The sequence below is a fragment of the Pteronotus mesoamericanus genome, unplaced genomic scaffold, assembly GCF_021234165.1.
Source record: "Pteronotus mesoamericanus isolate MK-2021 breed Mesoamerican mustached bat unplaced genomic scaffold, CSHL_Meso_final contig_116, whole genome shotgun sequence".
In the NCBI taxonomy this organism is placed as follows: domain Eukaryota; kingdom Metazoa; phylum Chordata; class Mammalia; order Chiroptera; family Mormoopidae; genus Pteronotus; species Pteronotus mesoamericanus.
The window spans coordinates 30,595,379-30,620,552 of record NW_026555027.1 but is presented as its reverse complement, the minus strand read 5'-3'; the positions used below and the strand labels follow the sequence as shown (position 1 = coordinate 30,620,552).

Sequence of the window (25,174 nt, the reverse complement as noted above, 5' to 3'; positions counted from 1 at the left end):
AATGAGTAGAAGTTCAAAGGGTGAGGGAGGGAAAAAGAAAGTCAGTATCAAGGAAATAACGTAAGAAAAGACACATCAAGGATGAGGTAGGGCAGAAGTCCAAATGACTCCACGTTGGCTGCAATGGGTGACCAGATGGTGACCCAGTCACTGAGTTTGACGCATGACAGTAGAGTTGAGTCTGGAATGTGCTGAGTTTGGGGTCCATGTGTGTCGTTTAGGAGCAAAGTTCTGCAGGACAGAAGAAGATTGTAACATGCTCTGTGTAGTAGTATCATAAAGTATTCAACTAGCTGATACTGAAGTAATGTTTGCTTCTTTATGTACTTAACCTTTCCTAAGGTAGATGTTGAAAGTGTTCTCTGCGCTCGACCCTGTGCTGGATGCCAGAGACACAGAGCTCACACACAGGGTCTTAGCTTTCAAAAATCTTGAGGACTAGTTGGAGAAATAGACAGAGTAAAAAAAACAAATACCTAACAAATGTAATTATGTTTTACAACAAGAGCCATGACAGAGTTAGGCACCACCTAATAGAGATAAAGACCACGTGGAGATTCATAGATGGTTTTTCAGAGAAACCAGGTTGTGCCCGAATTGGATATTAAATGCTAAGTTGGTATTACTCAGGTAAGAAAAAAGTGGGATGATATTTATAGGGTGATAATGAGTAACAAAGTGTGGACTTAGCTACACATAGTTGCAAATAGCTCGTGTCTAAAAGGGGCATAATGAGAATTAAGGCTAGGCAGGTAAATAGCTGCCATATCATGGAGCACTTAGTTTACTGTGTGTGAAAGACCTTGGTATTTATTTTACTAGAACTGAGAATATATCAGTATGTTTTAATCAAGTATTCTGAATTACTCCACTTTATGTCTTCTACTAATTCTTCATTTTTTTATATCTTTGTTTTAGTCTTCTAGTGATCAAAGATTACAATATTCTTTCTTGTGCTCTTTATTTCTTCTTGTGGTAAAGGTTTCCATTTGATTTTTCTTTTCAGTCTTAAGAATTTTCTGCAGTTTTTCTTATAAGGTGGAGCTGCTGCTGAGTAGTTTCCAGTTTCCATGTGTCTTAAATATGTATTTATTTTATTTTGACTTTGGAAGGGTGTTTTCACTGGGTTTACAACTCTACATAGCAGGATTTTAAAAAATGTCAACTCTTGTAAGATATCACCCCATTGTTTCCTTGCTCCCATAGTCTTTTTAAAACTCTAGCTCTTAATATTATTATTGCTCCCTTGAACATAGTATTTTTTTCCTGGATTATTTAAAGTTTTTTTTTCTTTTTCATTCATTTTCAGGAGTTTTATCATGATGGGTATACATATATTTTTCTCAGTATTTATACTGCTTGGGGTGATAGGAATTCTCAAATGCACCTTTCTTCAATTTTCAGCCATTATCTTTTGAAATTTTGTTTCTTTTCAATTCCCACTCTCCTCTACTTCTAGGATTGCAATTACATACATTAGATTTTCAGAATATCAAAAATGTTTTTCATGTCCTCTTCTTTCCATTTTACTTCCTTTCTGTGATTCATTAAAAAAAAACTTTTATTGATTAATTTTAGACAGAGGATGGGGGTGGCAGGAGAGAGAGAGAGATCGAGATCTATTTGTTGTTCCATTTATTTATGCATTCATTGGTTGATTCTTATATGTACCCTGACTGGGGCTTGAACCTGCAACCTTAGCATATCAGGAAAATTCTCTAACCAACTGAGCTATTCAGCCAGAACGGAGTTTCATTTTGGATATTTTGTGTCTTTGGACTCAGTAATCCTGTCTTTTGCCAGTCTGCTTTTAACCCCTTTGTGATCAGTTCCCAATTTCAGAATACACACACACACACACACACACGCGCGCGCGTGCACGCATGCATTCAGTTCTATAAAGTCATCTGTACATCTTTTATATAGTTCCTAATTCTCAGTTGAAACTACTCATGTTTTCATTCGGTTCGTCTAATTGTTTTCTCTGTTTTTTAAAACATATTTATAAGAATCACTTTAAAGTCCTGGCCTGCTAATATCAATATCTACATGATCCTTGTGTCTTCTTCTAATGTCTATTTTCTCCTCTTTGTTATTGGTCACATTTTCCTCCTTCTTTGTAAGTCCTGTAATTTTTGGACAGTTTTTATTATGTGACAGAAATTGTGTATAAAAGATCTATAGATACTGAAATTAATGTCATTTTCTCCCAAATACCCTTTCCTTAGTGCGACAGAGAGCATGACAAGCCGAGCGCGTTAATCCAATTAGAAAATTGAGCTTGGTCAGTGCTGGGTTACAGCTTCAGTTATGCTTCGTTTGCTTCTGAGGTCAAACGTCTGTTTGTTTCAGACCTCTCGCTTTAGTGGGGTATGGTCTCCGAGGTGCAAGGCTGCAGGGAGCCTGGCTCTGACTCTCCAGTCCAGTCAGTCCATCGCCTCCCACTCCGCCCCAGCACTAGGGATGTGTCCTATGGGGAATGCTGGCCACAGCTAAGAAATTTCTTTAGGTTCCAATACATCACACCAACCCACACAGGCATCAAAAGCTTTTCTAATTTTACTTTCCCTTAGAATAGTCTCTCTGTCTGTGGTAAGCCTGTTTCTCAGAAATGCCCAGACATGATAAGTCCCCAGAGGCAAGAAAATATTTAGCAATCTCAACTCATTTAAGAAGGGTTCTACCAGCTTTAGATTTTTAATTTGATAATTTTTGCATCCACAGCCCTCTGGGGGCTTTAAAACTTTATTTCTGTAATTTACCAGGTTCTTTTTCTTTTTCTTTATTTCATTTCTGGTGCAAAGAGAAGAATGGCCTGCTATTACATATTAAATCCTATCCAGAAATAAAATCCTGTTGAAATATTTAAAACAGGAAAGTGACATGACCAGATTTGCATTTTAGAGAGCTTTCAGGAAACTGTAGTGGATGCAGTTCAATGAGACGAGATTGAAGGCAGCATGTTATAGTAGCGGGAACTGGTTCACAAAGAGCTGCCTGTTTTGAACCCTCATTTTGCCTTTTTCTAGCTGTCTATGTCTGGATAAATTATGTTAGCTATTAAGTCCCAATTTTCTCATCTGTAAAATGAGGGATAATGATACTTCCTTCTTGGAGATGTGTGTGTTAATTTTAGCACAATGACCATCACATACTAAGCATTCATTAAATGGTATCTATTTTTATTTTGATGGTAAGGAGGCCCCGGAAAGGAATAATTTGAGAAATGCTAAGGAAATATAATTTAATGGATTATGTGACCCGATGAGCTGTGAAGACATGTATGACTATCAGGTTTCTAGCTTGGATAATTGTGTCAAAAAAGAGACTATTATTGAGAGAAAATACAGGAGAAGGTGGTTTAAAGTTAGATTTTAGAATATGTGAGATGGAGGTACCCATGGGACATCTACCAAGAAAGGCTAGCACTCCTCTAAGAAGCTGACTGAAGTAGAAAGGAAAGATAAAGAATGGCAACTAAAGAGCAAGTACAGTCAAAACAGGCTTTAGAATTAATTTTATTTTTAAATTCACTTTTTTTTTCTGATTTTAGATATAATATATGAACATTATGAAAAGTTGGCTAGTAAGAAGCAAAGAGAACTTGAAAGAACACAGGAATAGCAGATGTAAAGATGTGAGGCAGAGAGAACAAGGAAGGTGCCGTGACCCAGAACTCCCTGCAAAGGCTTCACGGGGGTGCAGCGGAGGCTCTGCTCGCCTCTGGCGGTGTTCATGGAAAGCCAGTCTGTGGGCAGTGCTAGACGGGTGGCACCCTGCTACAAAGCCACCTGAAAGGGTGGCCATGGAAACTTCTGGCTCTGGGCTCTGGAGAAGCCGTAACTGCATCCCCGGAGTGTGGAGCTGGAGGAGCTTGGGACTAGGTAACTCAAGGAGCCCAGGGCTGGACAAAGTGTGCTGCCGGAAACTTGAAGAGAAATCCGTTTCTCCTTCAGTGTCTCTCCAGTGCCCTCTAGTGACAGAGCTTAACGTCACACCCGCGGGCAAAGCAGAAATATTTACAGGACTCAGGTCCAGTTACCACAGAGCAAGCAGTGAACAGTGACTTTGGAGCTTAGGTCCAATACATTGATAACTGGCATATTATCATTGACCTGGCTCTTCATGCTTCCCCCGACTCTGGTTACTTTACATTATTTTGTAATTTTTGAAATCACAGCCATTATTTCTGCTTAAGTTATAAGGTGTTAATGGTTACAGTTGTCTTTTGGGAGGATTTCTATTTATAGAGGGTATAAAACTTGGAACACTCAAGGCAGTAAAAGCATAAAGGCAAAATTTTCAGCATAAGCCTGGCTTCAAATCAAGACCCTACCGCTAGCTAGCTATATGACCTGGAACAGGTCAATTAAACGCTCTGTGCCTTAGTTTCTTCAACTAAAAATGGGCATCATATTGGATACCATTCTCCTAATATTGCGAGGAACATTAAATGAAATAGCCCGTGTGATGGCCTTAGTACAGGGCCTGACACCTGATGAGAGTTTGATCCATTTTATTCATTGGTAATATTTTATTATCATTCCCCTAAACTGCTCTGTGATGTAGGAATTTTTATTGTCCCTATTGTTCTGTGTAAAGAGCTGATGGCACTCGGTGACATAGAGAGTCTGTGGCATAGACATAACGAGTTTAAATAGCTTACATAGTTTCACATAGCGGGTAAAAGACGGACCCCAGATGAGCAATGTCGATAGTATTCATATTTTTAGGTGCAGCCTTCCTTGTTCAAATACTGTACAAATTATGTTCCCTAGGCAGCTTAATCTTAATGCTTATTTCTAAAACCAGCCATTTTACTATAATATCATCTATTTTATCACTTTTATTTAAAATTATTCATTTCATTTTCAAGATAATACTGCTCAATTTAAAAATTGTTATTACAAAAGAGAACTTTAAAAAATCTCAATTACCAGTATATCTACTCCACTCTACCATTACAGAGTGTCCCTTACGCCTTTGCGTTGCATTTTGCACACATTCCTGCCATCTCCATAATTACAGTGTGCGGAAGCTCTCTGGCAATTGCATGATGAGAGGCTTTTTGCCAGACTTGCTTTCTATGTCCTGATCTATCACTTTGCAACTAGGGACAGTTTTCCAACACTTCATGATTCCCAGGTGACTTTTTAATCTTACGTACTGGGTCTGTAATGTCCTTTTGTATTTTGTTTCCTTCCCTTTCAAGTTGAAAAATCTTTCATACTCTCTTTAGCTTCCAACTTGTTCCCTGCAGATTCGCAAACAGCTTGAAACCCGTCTTTGATATGCCTGATTCAAAAACCTACTTAGAAGTGTCTCTGGGTCAGGTTTCACCAATAAGTTCACTTTGTATCAGTAAATCTTTAAAATGTCCAGTGTATAGAAAATGCTGCTTTGGTGATACCTCCGGTGAACTTTTTCGGTGGTGTTCTGTCAGAGACAAAATGAATGGGATGACTTCAGTTAATTCAGATAATTTCAGTTAGGCTATTGAAATGGAGAGAATATTCATTAAAGAGGAACATTTCAAATAAAAGGAAGGGGGCCTGCACTGTTATAGAGGCAGTTCAATGAAATCAGTCTTATTAGACTTGTGAGGAAGGGTAGAGAGGGTCTTATCTCAGAATATGAGTGAGCAGGGTGGTCGTCTGCAGATTTCTGTTTCCCAAACAAAAAAAGGGCAGGAGGATTTCTTAAGTGTCTTTGCTTTTCCGGAGCATAGGGATCAGGAAATGCTGAATATCATTAGTCACCCTACTTTTGTTTGTAATGAAGGAATATCTCTTATAACTGAACAACTCAGAGGTGATCATAACCTGGGTGGGGCAAAGCAGGATCTAATAAGCCATTTTTGGGGGATTTTTGTTGGTGTCACTCCTGCAAAACCACTTGAAAAATGATGAGATCTGTCAAAAAAAAGTCCTGCTGTTGGTAATATAATGAGAATGGTTTGCATACCATTGATGTAATCTGGCAGCCAAGGAGAGTGGACTAGAATGCGCATGTTTGAACAGTGCTGACTTCACGGTACTAGTTAGTGGAGGCAATAGATGTCGTTGAGTGAGCATGTGTACTGGTTGGTTGTCACATTCAAAATTACTGAGTGAGTAGAGTCTCAAATCTGCATCAAAGTTTACTTTCAGCTTGAACATTCCTCCGTTGAAACTATTCCAATGATTCAGAAGGCCACAGCTTTGGGCAACTGGTAATTGACAGCTTCACCACAACACACCCACTCATGCATCATGTTTCATGCAGAGTTTTTTGGTGAAACATCAAATCACCTGGGTGACTCAGCCTCCCTACAGCCCAGATTTGGCGCCCTGTGACTGACTACGGGCTTTTCCCAAAACTAAAATCATCTTTGAAAAGGAAGAGGTTTCAGATTGATGATGAGATTCAGGAAAATACAACAGGGCAGCTGATGGCAACTGGGAGGACTGTGCGAGGTCCCAAGGTGCCTACTTGGGAGGGGACTGAGGCATCATTGTCCTATCTACGATGTTTCTTTTATCTTTCTTCTTCAGTAAATGTCTCTACTTTTCATATTACATGGCTGGACACTTGGACAGTCCTCGCATAAGGTGCGAGCGGGCGGCCAAGATCAGTTGTCCTGGAGTCCTGGAGGCCCCGAGAGAAAGGACAGCTGCAGGGCTGTCGGGCTTCCATTCTCAGGGTTAGTCAGGTGGGAGAACTGGGCAAGTTAGTTTAGGCGATTGTGGTCAGATTCTGAAGGAAAGTGGAAGAATTGGAAATTTGGGAAAAAAAAGAAAAAAGTAAAAAAATAAAAAAGAGAGAGAGAATTTAATAAGGGTTGACAATTGGTGCAAGGTAAGTTTCCAATCCAATTTGCAGGTATTTCCAAACTCTACCAGACGAGACAGGTAATGGTCGATCACATACCCACTGGTAATCTGCAGTTTACAAAGAGGTTGCAAGATAGTTTTAAAAATAGGTGAACTCAGCTAGATTCTGACCACCTGACAATACATGGTTTTCCATCGAAGCACAAAATTTCTCTCTATAGTTCTTAAAACTACAGGTGAGAAATGTATATGTAGGTCTTTAGTAAAATTTAGTTTAATATATCTTTGCTTTAGAATATACTTTTAAATCTCGTACCAGTAAAGAAAAAAAATCATTGCTATTATAAAAAACCTTCTTATTTGAACAACTGTTAAGAGAAGAAAACATTTATAAATATTTTCATTTTAAGTAAGAAATGAGTTATTGACAGGCTCATAGATGGAGAGCAGGGTGACAGCTGGTGTGGGGGAGGTGAGGAGGCAGAGCGACTGAGCAAAAAGGAAAAGGACTCAGGGACAACACGGACACCAGTGTGACTGCCGGGGAGGGGGGTGGGGGTAAGGGGAGTAAATCGTAGTGCAAAAACATACAATAAAGACTCAATTTTAAAAAAAGAAAAAAAGAAAGATATTGCTACACATGATTCATCCGGGGAATTGTAAAAAACTAAAGATCCAGAACGAGCACAAACCTCAGAGACGTTTTAGAAGTAAAAATCCTTCCTGTAATTTCATGTCTATGTTTACATGATAGCACCAAAACATCTTGAAAGTCACATACACCCACCAATATTTGGGTCTTGCAAAACAGAAGTGATTAATATGTGAAAAATATTTTTTATAAGGTTCAGCAGCTGTTTCACATGATATTTTATGAGAGAAATCCAAAGTATAACAACAATGAAATATCACCACATACCTATTAGAATGGCCAAAATCCTCAACACTGACAATACTGAATGCTGATGAGGAAGTGGAGTGACAGGGACTCTCATACTTTCCTGGTGGGAATACAAAATCTTATAGGAAGTCAGCCTGATGGTTTCTTACAAAAGTAAATATACTCTTATATAACCCAGCAATCATGCTCCTTGGTATTTACACAAAGGAGTTGAAAAGCCTTGCACATGGATATTTATAACAGCTTTATTCACAATTACCAAAACTTGGAAGCAGCCAAGATGTCCTTCAGTAGATAATGGATAAATAAACTGTGGTCCATGCAGACAATGGAATATTATTCAGCATTAAAAATAAACGACTAAGTTACAAAAAGAAACGGAGGAATCTTAAATGACTATTACTAAATGAAAAAAGTTAATTTGAAAAGGTACCCACTATATGATTTCAACCATCTGACATTTTGGAAAAGACAAAACTATGGAGAAAGTAAAACAATGTGTGGTTGCCAGGGGTTGAGGGAGAAGGGATGGCTAGGAAAAACTGAGAACTGTTTAGGAGAGTGAAGATACTCTGTATGATAATATAGTAAGGGATATATATCATTATCCCGATGTCCAAACCCCTCAAAATATCTGCAGTCCTCCGGTAAACTCTGCACTTGGGTTGATTATGATGTGTCAATGTAGATTCATCCTTGGTTAAAAGAAAAAGAAGTGCCATTCTCGTGAATGAGGTTGCTAATGGGGGAGGTTATTCAAGTCTGGCAGCAGGGGATTTATGAGAAATACCTTACCAGCCTTTCAATTTTGTTGTCAACCTAAAAGAGCTGTTAAAAATAGTTTTTTTTAAAAAAAAAAAAAGAAAAAGAAAAAGAAGTCTTAATAGGTACTGAATAACTAAGAGTCATATGAAGAGTATCACCGCATTATGATCATTCCTCACCACTCTGTGTTTTTTCACCTGGCCGATAGCTGAAGTTCAATGACAGCTTGGAAACACTGACCTAGAGTCTAGATCTAAGAATGAGGACCTTGACATCAAAATGTGGGCAGTGGATAATAGCATGGGCCGCACCCGGAAACATGTTAGATATGTAGCATCCATCAAAGGCCTCGAGTCAGATCTATTGATTTACAATTTGCATTTTAACAAGATTTCTAGGTGATTGTTTAATGCACATTAAAGTTTGAGAAGCAGCTATCTAGAGGAGTTAAAATAGGATGGAAGATGTAAATTTGAAAGAAGGCTTTCAGAATACTGTGCACCTGTAGACTAACAACAACAGGTCATTTCAGTGCTATATTTACATAGTCGCCAAGTCCTTTCTTGCCAGGGTGACTTTGTGAAGTTTGCCACTAGTGTTCATTTGATTAGTGGCCAATCAGGGGACAAAGGAAGAATCAGATGACTAAAGATTAACTTGGCTTCATTAAAATCACTTACGCATTCCCTTTTAGTGAAAATCTTTTAATAGCTTCATGACCACTACATCTTTTATTTTTATTGCTTTAAGAACACTTTTTTATTATCATTATAACAAATCTTATCAGGCAGTCAAACAACAAGTGAAGTGATGAATGTATAAATATCCTATTTTTCCAGGTAGGAAATAGTGAATGTGAATGGTTATAGATAACATCAGATGTTGAAGGGCAGGGGCTGTGGGAAGTGGTTGGATATTTCGGTGTATGACCCAAGAACCTCCCTTCTCTCATCATTCGCGAGCCGAGCCCTCAGGTCTCTGGAATGCAAGAATTCCACAGTGTGAGGACGGAGCACACACCCCTTTACATGCTTGGAGATATCTTCATTCATTTCTTCAATTATTCAACAAATATGTTTGTTGAACGGCTTCCATGTACCAGACACAATGCTGGGGCTGGCGGCATATGAGGCATAAAGGCAAAGTCTTTGCTCTCATTGAATGTATCACTTGCAGGAGAGAGATAGACGAAGAATAGGTAACTATAAGAAGAAGATCGAGTTTGGATAGTGATATTGATAAGAGGTATGAAGAAAACAAAGCAAGATAATGTGATGTGTTAGGGGGAATATCAGTGAACTGAACCCTAGAAAAAGGAAGTAGCCCCCAAAGAATTGGGGGCAGATTATTCCAAGGACAGGGGACAGAAGTGTAAAGCTGCTCAGGTGGGAATAAGGGTGGCAGGTTCTGGGGACAGAAAGGTCAGTTTTGTTGGAGCAGAGTGAGAGAAAGGCTGGTACAAGATGAGTTTAAAGAGGGTATGTGAATCAGGTCATGTGGGGTCATGTAGCTGGGTTTAAGTGTGAAAGGAAGCCTTCAATTAGAAGATTTGAAGAATAGCTGTAACCCCATGAATCCATGTATGTTGGCTGTAGTCTAAGAGAACTACTGTCCAAGATTCTAAGTGAGCTGTGAGTCCCAGAAAGCAGGAACTTTGACCCCTGAGTTACTATGCTAGTGCCTGTGTGGGAACAGGAGGGTGCTTTAAGATAAGCTGTACATTTAAATAAACACAAAGTTTCTTTACAAGGAATATCCAACAGATTCCAGCCAAACCACAGGAAACTTGGCAAACCAGTTTCTTTGTCTCAATAAGATCCCTTTCCCTTTGCAATTGTTCTGTGGTAAACAGTATATTTATGGCAAACACATCAGTCAGGATTCTGGCAAGCAGAATCAGCAGGACAATAAATTGAAATTTATGACAAGGACTTAGCTTATGGGATTGTGAGGGCTGGCTGACCAAGTCTGAAATGAAGGAAAGATCATGGGCAGGCTGAGCTCAGGCAGAAATTGTTGTCCAGCGGTGGAATTTCTTCCTCTCTTAAGGAAGCTTCAACCCTGCTTTTGATATCTTCCCACTGATTACATCTGGCTCACCAGATTAGCCAGGATAATCTTCCTTTGTTTTCCCCAACTATAAGAAAAGGTTTATTTAGAGAGTCACAGAAGTAGAAAGCAGTGAGCCAGCTGGGCTGTGTGGGCTCAGGAAACAAGTTACAGAGGCAAAAGCAGGGCTCTTGGAGTTTAAGAGAAAGAAAGCCAAAGGTAACATGCCTGGGGGTAGGAAAAAGACGTAAGGTATGGGTGTGCTGCAGAGAGAGAGGGAGTGTGCTGGGTCCAGGATAATCTTTCTTACTTAAGGTCTATTGATTTAGGGACTTTAATTACATTAGCAGTATCTTTTCGGAGCAACATCTAAGTTAATATTTAATTGAACAATGGAAAATTTTAGCCTTGCCAAGTTAATAAATATATCAAGAAAACAAGTCATCAGAGCAAGGTTAAATCATTCTTTTATAATCTTAAATAAATTCAATAAGTGGTTAATGGTTTCTTAACATGTATAATATATTGCAGACTCACCCAAATCATTATAGAAAAACAATATGCCATTAACCTAGCAGATGTTTCTAAATACTCTGAGTAGTGAGAGGAAATGATTATCATTATCCATTTAGAAGGTGTTAGGTTAATTTTGACATTGTTTTTGCCACATAAAGGAGATTGCCAACAGCACCAAAGAAGGTTAAGTTGTTTTATGCACCTGCCCTGCAGATATTCTTGTGAGTATTAGGGAAGTTTTGGGGAGTTTTAGAGTGTTCTAGGTAAAGAGCAGAAGCCAGGTTGCATGCAGGAATCATTTCCAGGTAAGTGTTTCAGGTATGTTTCCAAAAAGAGATCTCAGAAGAAAAGTATTCACTCTACAAATCTCCAGTAATTCATGGAGATTTTTTCTCATTCAAAATAAATAACCCCTTTATGAATAATTTTATATTTGTAATTTTATGTTCTTTTTTTTTAGAGAGATCCAAAAGTGTTAGCTTCAGGCTCCGAAAATAGAGATCCACCCCCGCATATGAATTTTTTAATCATCTGTTTTTTTAACTAAAAAAAAAAAAGAATTATCCTGGCAAGATAGTCTCTCTCAAGATCTTTACAAGGACCTATCAGTTACTTGTTGGTTTAATTGCCCTGAAAACTGGTTGATTACATTGAAAACATTTTATCTAGTTTAGAGACAAGCCCCGGTAAAACAGCTAAAGTTTATTTCAGAAATAACATTTGGGACCTGAATGGTGTGGCTCAGTGGACTGAGGGCCAACCTGTGAACTGAAAGGCTGCTGGTTAGATTCCCACTTAGGGCACTTGCCTGGGTTGCAGGCCAGGTTCCCAGTTGGGGGGATGCAAGAGACAACCAAACAATACATCACTTACACATTGATGTATCTCGCTTTCTTTGTCCCTCCCTTCCCTTCTCTCTAAAAGTAAATAAATAAAATCTTAAAAAAAATAACATTCAGGTTCTGTTGGGAACCATCTGGCCTAGTTTCAGGGACCGTAGCTTTGCAGACAGGTGAGAAGGCCCCAAGGTTGGAGCTGAGCAAGGAGGCCTTGGGGAAATAGGCCATTGAGGAGACAAAACGGCTCCCCGCTGGTGGAGGCGCAGCCCCAGCCTCCCTCGCATCACCCTGCTTAGCCCGGGAGGATGGCTGGTTAGTCAATGATGGGTAAGACCCCTTGGTGACAGGGGCAACCTAAGACAGGCACAGTCACATAGGGGCCATCAAGGAAGGACTTGGGGGACACAGAAAAGGGGCAAAAGACCCTCACCCCTTGGCTTTGTCATGCCAGAGTCCTCATTCTATCTGAAAGAAGTCTCTACATCTCTTGGCTGCTCTGCTCCCCACGCCTGACTCAGGCTTGAAACAATGCTAGAGGCAGGTACAGCTCTAACCTGGATTAGGTGGTTCCTGCGGACAATTAGTCCTGGAAAAGGAATGCATTGAATCCTATGAAACCTGCTTTTCTAAGAATGCCCTTGAGTTAATGAGTACTGGTGTTTGGGGTCTGACCATAGGATGAGTTTATTTTCCCAGGTTTTCGGGCCAAATGGGAATCACTCTGTCTACCAGACCCTGACTCAGAAAGACTGTTGTAATCCCTTTACTGTTATCCTTAAACCATATCTCCTTCCTTTAATCATTACTGTTTAACATTGATCAATGAGCTTTATGTGCCTGCTATGTATCCCTATAGGAGCTAAACTCAATAAAAGCCCAAAGAGAAAGGTGCCCGGGGCTCTTCTCCTCTGAGAGATTAGCCAGCCTTTCCTCACCAAGCAGATCTTGGGTTGGGCATTTTCATTTCATCTGCGATGCTGGGGGACACCACAGGACAGAGCTCTCCCTTAGGGCTCCCGGAGAGAATCTCAGGAGAGCTCTAAGGCATTCAGGATCCTTATGATTCTGAAGTGCTAACCTGTAGTCAGATGGGACAGGATCAACTGCTACTGTACAGAACTCCACGTTATCTCCCATTGTATTAGCCAAATTGAAAGTGTTTTCATTTGTAGCTTCGCTTATGAGGTAGTTCCAGGTTTATTCATTTTTGCTAAAAAAGGAAAAAAACACATGTTCAAACAGTGTAAATACTAGAACATCTAAAAAATTATTCAATGAGAAGTCCCCCTTCCTTCCATGATGCTCATCTGTCCAGTTCCTAGTATCATCTATTTCTGGCAACCGCAATTATGAGATTCTGTGTTTCCTTTGAGGGTTTCTATATACATTCATGATTCTGGATTTTGAGCCATGCTTTCTTTTGATTTTCATTTGCCTAGATACACTTTCAGGCCTTTTATTTCAAATTTTCTGAATCACTTTTTAAAAACTGTTGTTATTGACACTATTGGAGGTGTTCCCCGTCCCCGCTACTTTCCCCTGCTCCGCGCAGCCCCAGCCCCACCTTCCCTCGCCCTCACCACACCGTTGTCTGTGTCCATGGGATGCATATATGTTCTTTGGTTAACCTCTTCACCTCCTTTTATCCAGACCCACCCCCAGCCCTCTAACATCCATCAGTCTGTTCCATGTATTCATGCCTCTGGTTCTGTTTCATTTGTCAGTTTACTTTGCTCATTAGATTCCACATGTAAGTGAGTTGATACGGTATTTGTCTTTCTCTGACTGGCTTATTTCTAAATCACTTTGTTTTAAATTTGTGTTGGTTTTTGCTTTGGATCCAACTAAATAATTTTTTAATCATGAAATTGACCACATTTACTTTTATTGATATGTTAGACATTTTACTTTTGCATTTGTCACACTCTTTTTATGCTATTTATTGTTTATATATACTTTACGGCTTCTCTGGATCTATAATTTTCTCTTTGTTTTTATTTGGAGAACTGTTATATGTTTCTTCTAGTGGTGCCTTTATAATCATAGGTTCATTAATCCCTTTAGACCTTTATTTTTCTAAAACAGTAACTGTTAGATCCATGCTGAGTGACAATAAGTGAACATGTTTCTCCATTCCCCTTCTCTGTTCCTGTATACAATTTACTCAACAACATGATCTTTCTTTGTGTTTACTTTTATTTTAAATTTGCTTATATTGTTATTACTTGACTTTGTTTAAGTCATTTGTCTGTTAACTATTGCTGATTTATCATGAGTAAAACTTCCCCGTTACCCTCCCAATTTTGTTAATTAAATCATTTCTTGATTGTCAGGCATGTGGCACATATCTTCTGTTTTGTCATCCTAAACCGAATGACATTTTAGTCTCAATTCTACATTTAAATATATTCAGTGCTCACCACCAAATCTTCCAAATTTTCCTCAGTCATTTCTCAGTTTATTTTGTTGTAATTTTCTTATAAAGGACTTGTGGGAACAAAGGCCTCTGAATTTTCTGCGTGTTGAAATGATTTGTCATTTTTAGACTTGGGGCACTGCTTAGATGTTTATAATATTCATACCTGACATATTCTTTCCTAGATTATCCTGTTGGTACTTCTCTGCTATCTTCTGGTATTGATCATTGCCATGAAGACGTTTAATGCAAAATATATTTCTCCTTTTTAAGTGACTTGACCATTTTGTCTGGTGGCCAAATGATTTTGTCTTTATCTTTAAAGTCTAGTTAACTTCACCAGGCTATGCTTTAGTTTTGACTATTCAGAGTCTATTATTCCTGGTACACAGTACAGTTAGCCCTCTGTTATCTGTGGATTTTGCAACTGCAAATTCAACCAACTGCATAGTGAAAATATTAGAAAAAGAACATTACTTTGTGGCCAATTTGTACTATGCAATTAGGCCTACGATGGTTGAGCCTATAGTGAACATGTACAGACTTTTCCCCTTATCATTATTCCCTGAGCAATATTGTATATCAACTATTTACAGAGCATTTACATTGTGGTCAATATTATAGGTAACTTAGAGATGGTTAAAGTATCTGGGAGGATGTGCGTAGGTAATATTCAAATACCATGCCATTTTACATACGGGACATGAGCGTGAGCTTCTGCATCCAATCCCAGAGGAATCTGAGGGATGACTCCATGTCCCTTCTCTATATGTCAAGTTGTTGCTTATAAGAAGAAAATTTAATTATGTGAGACCTTTAAATATTTGTTCAGCTTTGGTTTTCTATCTTGAGGACCCACCCGATTTATGTATTTGTTGAATCTATTTTTTTCAACATCTGTCATTTTCCTCTCTCATTTGTCCTTTTTGTAATTTTCATCTCACTATTTGCTTTTTTCATTTGTATATTTCATGTTCCCATTATGGCTATTCTCACTTATGATTTTTTTTCTATACTTTCTTGAGTCCTGACAGCTCACATTTTGCCACTTCCTGTTTGTCTTTGTTTCTTCCCTGAGTTCTTTCATTTTTTTCTCTGTGATCTTCCTTTACAGAGGCGAGTATTTTTCAAGTTTTAAAAAATAATTTGTGCCCTGGCTGGTGTGACTCAATGGACTGAGTGCCGGCCTGAGAACCAAAGGATCACCGGTTCAATTCCCAGTCAGGGCATATACCTGGACTGCAGCCAGGTCCCCAGTTAGGGGCGTGTGAGAGGCAACCACACATTGCTGATTCTCTCCCAGTCTTTCTCCCTCCTTTCCCTTCTCTCTAAAAATAAATAAATAAAATCTTTAAAAAAAATAATAATTTGTGACAAATGCTTGGTAACAAACCTACCCAATTGTGGTGGTCCACGTATTGATTCACTTTGCTGTTCTTTTAAAAAAGTTTTGTTTTTAATTTTGCTTATAACACCATCATGTCCATGATATAACAATTATTTATTTTTAATTTTTTTCTTTTAATTAATAAGCCCAAAGAATTGGCTTTTCTTAGGCTTGAAATTTGTAGTAGGTCCCTGGGTGAGAATTGTGATATGACTCGTATGGCCTTCAATTTTTACAACCCACAGGTGCAGACTGCTTTTAGCAAAAAATGGCTCACTGGTGTGATTCTTATGTAGCCCTGCCTTGTCTATTTCTCTGAACCAAGGGAGGTGAAGGAGGACTTTTGTCTCCAGCTTTGTTCACCTCTGTTTACATCCGAAGGTTTAAATGAAAGATAAAGCATTTACACTGCAGGGCGAGCCCCTCACCTTTGCAGTCGCTTCCTGCTGCTGCTGCTGTCCTGGTTCCACTCTCCTTTCTCATCACTTCACCTTGGACGGTGTAACATCTGCCCAATCTCAGCTGTTCGGCTGCCCTTCTTCATGATTTGTAGGCTGTAGGTTAAATCTGTCTTTGGGTTTTGCCTGACATGGAAGTTATTTGCAGAGTTATTTTCCCTCATTTTCCTGGTTGTTCTCGTATAATACACAAGAGAAAAGGGGGAAATAGATTGACTTATACAGTTGGGTTAGAATGGGAAGTTCAGAGTTTTGGGTTTGGTTTTTTTTTTTCAATTTAAATATATAAAGATGCCACTATACTCTGAAATTGCTCAATGTTTACATATTTTATTTCAAATTCCTTGGCTTGGCATTTAAAGTACTCCTCAGTCCATCTCCAACTTCATTCAAGTTTCATCTCCTTCACATATTTTACATGTTTGTTAAAGTTTATTGAATTATTCAGAGTTACCTGAACAGTACTCCGTGTTTCCCCATAACTTTATTCACTTTATTGCCTCTAGGTGACATTTCCTTTCTGCTGTGGTAACCCTTCCTCACCTCCATGATTTTTATTATCAATTAAAATCCCATCTGGACTTTAAGTTCCCCTGAAATAGCATCTGATCCTTAAAGCTTTTCCTCTGGTTTCTGCATATTGTTATACTCTCGTTATATGCTTAACCACAATTCCCATTGCTTATATCTTTTTAGAACTGTATCCTATTTTATACGATATTTTGATGATTTGAGTACTGCTCCTGCTTTCCACCAGAGAAGAGAGCCTGTGACTTAGTTATATTTGTGCTCCATTTACGCCTGAGTACAGAACATTGTGCATAATAGACATTTGATAAACATTTGCTGAAATGATAAAATTAAGCAAAAGGCCAAAATTATTTTTTTGAATGCATGGCACAATTTCCTCTTACTTCTCACTGATGCACAATATAACCACTCATGGGGATAATTTGGCTTTTTTTTTTTTCTGAAGCCACAGATCCCTGCAGATCAAAGCATCTTAAAAGGATGTGATTGCAGATGTACTGGTTTAGTCATGCAGACAGTCAAACTGTGTTTTGATTATTTTAATTGTCTTATTTCAATACAGAATAATTTGTTCTTGGCTTTTTATGAGTCCTTGATAGCTGTTAAGTATAATAAAGAACAAAAATGGAAACAATCTTCTTTAGTCTTCTACTGTTAAAATGGTAGATCTCTATCATTATATGAATACATTTACTAACTTTGTTAAAATTTAACTTTTACATTTAAATTGATGTTTAAAGAATAACAGAAGTTTAAGAGAAAAATTTCCCCCCAAATTGTAGGTTTTAGAAACACACAATCTTTTAAATGAAGTAAAACTTGAATATTTTCTCCCCACTATTTCATTTCATTGGGTCCCTTTTCAAGTACAATTTACATGTCATTTTCTTCACCATTTTTAGCTTTGAAAGCTGCATTTGTTGAAGAAAACCTGTTTCCCAAAGACTTTCTGGATCATGAAAGAAAAGCCAACCAATTCTGTCAAGAAACAAGTAGTGAAGTGAAGATAAAAGGAAATAAGAAGCAATTATGACTGAAAGAAAAATAAATATTTCATCGACGTATAAAGTATATGTATAAAATGTATAAAAGAATCAAGAATTTTGCCCCCCCTTTTTTAACTTTGTTTTTCAACTTTAGAATGTTTTGTTTCCAAAAAATGTTTTTACCTATCACTTTTCATTTTCGTTCTCTCTATTTTCAATAAAAGGAAGATTGGACTAAAGAGGGGATCGTGTCAATTGGTGTTATTTATTCTCAAGTGTTTTTATATAAAAAATGAACAATTTCAGAACAAAGCATTTGACCAGTCACACCTTTGGTTGCTGCTATATAGACAGGCATTTTGGACAATTTTTATTGTAAAACCTATGTTGAAATTAAATACAAAAGGTACTAACACATTATATCAAACTTGACTGAGAAAAACATGCTCACTTATTTACACTTCCTATATATTTTAAAAATGATACTAATAATGCAATTAGACCTTGTCAGTAGTGCTGTTTTATTAATTTTTATTGACATATTCATTCTTACATGGGCTTATTGAGAAATTAAGTTGTACTTCTATACTTTGTTATACTCTAAAATTGAATGGCATGGTACAATCAAAGAGGTAATAGCCTCAAGAAGAAAGGGTTCTGAAGTTGTATAAAAACTCACTCAATGTGGAAGGTGAAATAAAAAATGCTTAGTCCTGAAACACAATGCTTTACTTTTCTTATCCATTTTTCTTTATGAATATCAGCATCCATCACGCAACCAGTATTCTTAGGTTGCATTATATATTTTGTCCTGTAGGAATAATTAATAAAATCTTTCACATGACTTTGTTTACTACACATTTGTATTTTAAAGCATCCTTTCAAGATATTTCTATTTTAGGGAAAATTTTGCAATAACAAATAAAAATAAAGGAAATAATTGACAATAAAGAAGACTACTCTGTCCAGTAACTGCAAAAATTCATTGTATTTAAATCTCACAATAATGATATAAGATGTAGCTATTTTATGGTTAAAATCTGAGAATGACCAATCATTGATGGCAGATCTGGGATCGGAGCCCAGACATCTTTTATTCCAGAGATCATTGTTTTGCCCTTCACCGCTGCGTTTACGCCTTACTACTTTTAAAATCAGTGAAATGGACTTTAACAACAGAATTTCCAGTATCAGGGAGCAAATGTTTTAGTTTGGTGGAGAGGATGACAGTGGAAAAGCTTTTAGAAGACAGTTACCTATTGCATCTATAATTAAGTGTACCCTGAGTCAGGCATTGCTTTCCTTGTCATTGAATGACAGTTACATATGGGGAAAATGTAAGAGAATAATACATGTGACAGAATCAATTAACAAATATTGGAGAATGTTTTCAGAGTGGTTAAGATCCTAGAAAGCATGTTCAGAGGAAGAAAACATGTCAGGTCTTGCTTAAGAAAGGAAATTCATGGGAGATATAACCTATTCTAAAATATTTCAAAGTTGTAGTGAAGAAAAGGAGTAAAAGTAGAACAGATGGGCATAACTTTAGGAACACAGATTCTAGAATTCTTCCTAATGCCTGTTAAAACATGAAAGAGTGTCTCATTTTCCCTTTTCTTCCCAATTGCACTTCCCATCTTGGTGCAGAGTAGTTGGCAGCGGGCACACTCTATGGCTAACAAGGGAAGGAGGAGCCTAGAGAAGACCCACCAGAGATATGCTTACTGGATCCAAGAGATGGGGTGGGTGAGGGAGAGAGAATTGGAGGGTGGGAAGGTAGAGAGGGTAAGTGAAGGAGATGACCAGCATGGTTGGGAGACTAATTACACTGAGCAAAAAATAACTGACTAAATGAATGAAATTAGTAAACATGTTAAGGATAATGAGGGTCAGATATCTCACTGTTGTAAAAGGTAATTATAACATTTGAAAGGAGGAAAACTAGAAAGAACCCTGAGATTTTGGATTGGGATTAGAGATACCACTGTGAACTCACGGTTTCTGAGAGAGAAAGAGATAGAATGGAATATTTAGAAGTGTTAGAAAATTATGTTTGCAGCATGCTCTCAAATTACACAGAAAATACCAATTATAACATACACACATGCATATATATGTATCCACATACACACATATATTATAGAGATCAATAGATGGATGGATAGATAGGAATTAGTTATATAGAAAGAACACACATATGTGGTGAAATGCTAACTGGGGAAACAGAGAGAAAAGAGGAATTGTTATATCAACACTTTTCTGTAAACTTAAAGTACCTCAAAGTAAATTATTTTTTGAAAATGAAAATGTTGCCTTGGGACAAAAGATTCCTTCAGATGCCCAGACAGAGGCCCAATGACTCTCTCATGGGGATATTGCAGAAAATTCTCCCACTGGTTGAAGAGTTGATTGGACAATTCATCATTTCAAACTTTGAGCATATGATTTATGAATCATATATTGGTGACAGTACAGTGGACTTGGATTTGAGCCACATTTCCAGCAATTTAATGGACTATTATTAAGATGTTAAGGAGATATAATATAGGTACCAAATACTCTGTGAAGGTTCTTTTCCCTATCCACCCACTCAGCCATTCTTCTGTCTATCCATCCATCCATTTCATCCATCCATCTGTCCGTCTATCCATTTATCTACCCATCCAATTATTTAAGGCATATGCAAGGGACTGTTTTTAGACATCATGTATACACAAATAAGTAGAATATACATCTCTCGTCATCAGCTTCCTGAAGTGAAGGCACATAAAATACAATGGTTTATTAAGCAAAGATTGAATGAGCCCCCTAGTTTTCCTACTATAATTAGAAATTATTTTACTAGACATATTTTACTTTGTCCACCGCTAGAGACTTTCCCTGAAGTGACAGTCTGAAATGGTCTGGTTCATGTAGACAGACCTTCTCTCTCTGTTCTAGTGCATGTGTAAGCACTACGCTGTGTGTGTCCCTAATCCCTGATTCAGTGCTTCTTCTTTGACAAGAAGGAAGAGGAGCTGTCTCACAAGTATATTTAATAAGAACAGAGATTTTAAAAGTATGATAGTCTCTTTTAATGATACTGTTTCTAACACTTAGGATCAAAACATCCCGAAAAAAGGAAAAAAGGACATTGAATTATGTCTTCTTCTTCTTTTATACCTTGCAGCTTCTAATTTTCTAGGCAGGGTCTTACCTACCAAATGTTAATAGAACTGAAGACTTTATAAGCTATTTCTGAGATTAACATTTAGGCTTAATTATTTAAGATCTGTTTTTCTACAGTGAAAAGAACTTGTCAGATTAAAATGGAGTGTGCTATACATTTCAGTAAGCTACTTTATAGTATGAAGATTTACACTAAATATAATTTAACTTGTTCTTTTTTAGAAAATTTTCCTCTTATTACACACAAATATGGAGCAAACTGACAAAAGGAAAAAACAGTGGATATTAATCTATGGACAAATTAACTTTTAAGCCCTTTATTAATGAGAACACTTGATTGTGTGTTTCTAAAGTATAGAATTAAACACATTTTTACTTAAAAAAACTATAAAATGCTAAGAAAGATAATGAAATTGAACCCATAACCCCTTGCTATTGTTTTTATACATATATTCCAAGATAGTTTTGTTTGTTTGCTTGTTTGTTTGTTTTGCAGTAGGTGTAGTGATGGTGTTCAAATTAATACCAAGACATTTTGGATCTCACTAATTACTAGTTTTGTTTTTCCTGATGCCTAGGGGCAAAATAGAGTTGTAGAAGGAACAGACTTCTGAAAATATTTAAAAGGTTTCCAGTAATATTTCAGGAACAACTGTGGTATCTTAGTGCTTATTAAAAGAGCTGAAAACCATGGAGGAGACACTCATGGCCATTGCTTTTTACTCCCCAAAATAAAGAGCATGCACAGCCTGCCAGAACTGCCCTAGCATAAGTTGCTTACAGAGCAAGCTCATTAAATGATCTCACTAACACAGAGTGTCGGTCTCTGTCCTTGGAAGGTTATTTGAGTAAATTACATTATAATCTGAGCATCATAGGCACAATAATTTGGTAACCAAGTGTACTTGTGATGGGTGTTTGATGGTGTCACTGCATGGGTAGAAAAGCATTGATAGGATCATAGTCTTGGACATTCAGACTTATTATTTATGAATTACAGAGGAGAGCAAAAGAATGATAGTGTTCTTCTGTTGCATAACTGCGTTTTTGGCAAATAATCTCTAATGGTGTTAAGCTAAAAGCTGGAAATGAGTTTGTTTCTATCAGAATAAGCAATATTAGGGTATAACTGAACATTTAAAAAACGTGTAGATATGTGTAGATGGGTAATTAAAAATTTTAGTAAGTTAGAAGATTATGGCCAGTATTAGTCATCAGGATTCTCAAGCCTGTTATGAAGCTATATCCCTATTAGGACACTAAAAGATGTTAATAGGGTCCTTGAAAAAGTTTTTTTGTTTTGTTTTTTAAAAAAACACTTTTAAATGTATATTTATTCATTTTACTTCTTTTTCATAGATTTACCAGAAATAATATTACATTTAGGAATCAATAGTAAATATTTGTTTAATTGTATCTGGAACAAATTTTCCATTTCTCTTCTCAGAAGCCACTTACGAATAATGCAATGTATGTAATATCTGATTGCCATTGATGTGATTGATTTGAACTAGAATAATGAGATCAAAACCCACTCAATTACACGTCCATTTTTTATTAATGAACCATGTGTAGAAAACAATATGAAAAATTTTAAGAGCACATAAAAGTAACTCCAATGTTAACTATGAAATTACTTATGTTTAACAGTAATATCTTGATATAATTTGGTAAATCTATAATCATAATCTGGTCTTTCTTTTCAACATAAAGATTATATTTCTTTAATATTTAGACTTTTTACTGAGGCCTTTTAGCCACAAAAAATTCTTCTGACTATTGTATAATTTAGTGAATTGTTGAGAACTCTGTAAATGCAGTGGTAATTTGTCTCTCTGCATTATTGACTTGATACTGCATTACTGTTTTTCTCTTAGGCATTTGGAAATATTTATGATGGAGTACATTGGTAATCTGATGCGAAACAGATTACCTGTTTCGTCCTGTGAGAAACAGAAAAGAGCTAACTACTAGCAAATTTGCAAGCACTGGCACTTTCTTCCAAATTCTGTTTCTACTTATTATAAAAGAAGTGAAATAATAAATAAAATAATAATATAAACTGAATGATCTTTTAAAATTCTAGTATTGTTTTCTCTCTCAGTTCTTGAATATTTCATTGTTGATCATTAACCTGATCATGTTAGTCCTTCCACACAAATGTGGTGAACATCTGTTTTAGTTTCAGAGGAATTAATCTAGCAATGTTCAAGATAAATAGAGTTGGCCTTGACCCATCAGGTGTTCCATGTGCTAGTGTTTCTCAGCAGGCATATTTTAGTTATAACATTACTGTGAATCATCAGAAGCAAATTTTGAGTAAGTACCTTAAAATTAAATAGCTTTTGAATAAAGTTTGTATGCAATAATATTGATTATAAGTGCTTACTAGAATAAGAATGTCATTTTGGTTCACTTTGGTAGATATTAGTTAAATTTATCAAAGTAATACATTACTTTTATTCACCTTAAAAGATGCCACTATAAATTTGAATATCAAACTCATAAAGCTATTCATTAGGTTGTTTAGTTCATTAGTACTTTGTGATTTCTAATGAAATATAATCTAAAAGCCAATGGGATAAGTGAATTTTTAAAATCAATATTTTGTGTGAGCTTATAATTTACTAAGTACCAAGAAATTTTCTTGGAGAAATGGATGCTTAAAGAATGTAAAGTTTAATTATTAAGACTGTTAATATCAATGAGAAGATAACTTCCAGGTTCTTCTATAGCAGAAAAATCACATCCTTCATAATATTGTTTATTATTCTAATACAAACCAAGAAAATAAAGGTGTGACTAATGGATTACCACTTGATGACTTAAACGTACTAATAACATTTTGACTACCTACAAACTGATATTTGGGAAGAAATCTTCTAAATGGTGATTGTATTAGAAAATGATACACAGAAATTTATTTTTTATGTAAAACCTCTCTCACTCATTAGCTTTTACTATTGTTGCACTGCTACTTACAGACATGTACTAATTTAATCCTTGATTTTTGCATGGATCTATATTTTCAGTTTAACAAAACATTTTTTGACAATTATTTTGGATTGCACTTAGAGATCGTTTTCCTTTTCAAATTGTATGTCTAAGCAAGTAGAGTTTAAATATATATGTATATATTTATTTGAAAATAATTTGAAATATTTAAATAATGGCACCACAGCTCAGTTTTGGAGAATATTTGACTATTAATAATCTTTACATTTAACAGTGATTCCCCATAAATCATCTCATATGTGGGTCATGATGACCTCCCTAATGGTCTGCAAAACACTCTAGAGATACAGTTCTTCAATTATTTAAGGCTAACAACATGTTATTCCAGAGACTTTTGTCTTTACCCCCAAAGAAAAGTTACTTCCTAGCAATTTATTCAACTAGGAGTCATTAAGGGTTACTAAAATATATTATTTGTAAGGTAAAATTAGTGTTACTAAAATTTACAAGATCTTCAGTGTCGATTTTCCGCCAAGTCTTTAGTAAAATCGCAAAAACTCCTTGTGCTCAAGATGTAATCAGGGTCGAATTTTCTTCAATTTTAGTGGTGAGCACTTCAATGAGGTGTGATTGCTGTTGTTGTGACTTATTTATGGTTTTCAATTGCAGCTTTCTTATATTTGTTATTTGTCAAATTATTCTTTGATTTTTTTTTAAAAAATTGCTTTCTTCTTTTGTTATTGTTGTACTACTTATATTTGGTTGTAATTTCATTTCTTTATAATTTTCTGAGATTTCTTTTTGCCCTTTAGAAAAGTACATATTGGTTTTGGAGTATTCTCCCCTACAAATTTCTTAGTTTTACTGTCATAAAAAGTTAGCCAGGTTATTTAATTGATTTAGAATATATTAATTTCCTAATGTTATAGGTCCAAAACTACATTAGTGTCATTTTTTAAATTTCATTTCTCTTTTTGATCTATAAATCGTGCATTAGAGTAGTCTTGTGAGAGGTTTCCCTTGATATCAGAGTTTCAGATATTGCATTTAAAGCCATGGGAAAAGATAGAAAAATGTATCATATAGCCATTTAGATATAGTTTTACTATATTAATACTCATGAATGATAATTTCTCTTTTGATTTTAAGAAATTGCTATTTATTTTGAACTGGTTCTTAAAGAAATATAAAAAACTATTATTAGCAACATAACCTATTTCTCTTAATAGATGATGCTTAGTCTGAAAAGTGATGTTATAATATTTTTGTGGTGATTTGTCCTAAAAAGACAGAACATTCTAATAGGTAGAAAGTTTTCTTCTGAGTGTGGTATGATAAACTCTGATTACTTTGAAAACTAATAAATTTTGAATTAATGCACAGAGGTCAAA

The 25,174-nt window shown here is 36.4% G+C and overlaps 1 protein-coding gene across 1 annotated transcript in view; it reads left to right on the top strand.

Annotated features, from left to right (window-relative positions):
• The window catches only part of WDR49 (WD repeat domain 49), a 127,672-nt gene extending 104,870 nt beyond the window's left edge, over positions 1–22,802 (top strand). Inside the window, 2 exon segments of the mRNA XM_054575642.1 lie at positions 17,577–17,697; positions 22,706–22,802. Of these exon segments, the coding sequence (XP_054431617.1) occupies positions 17,577–17,697; positions 22,706–22,802 (218 nt within the window).
• Positions 22,803–25,174: the final 2,372 nt, after the last annotated feature.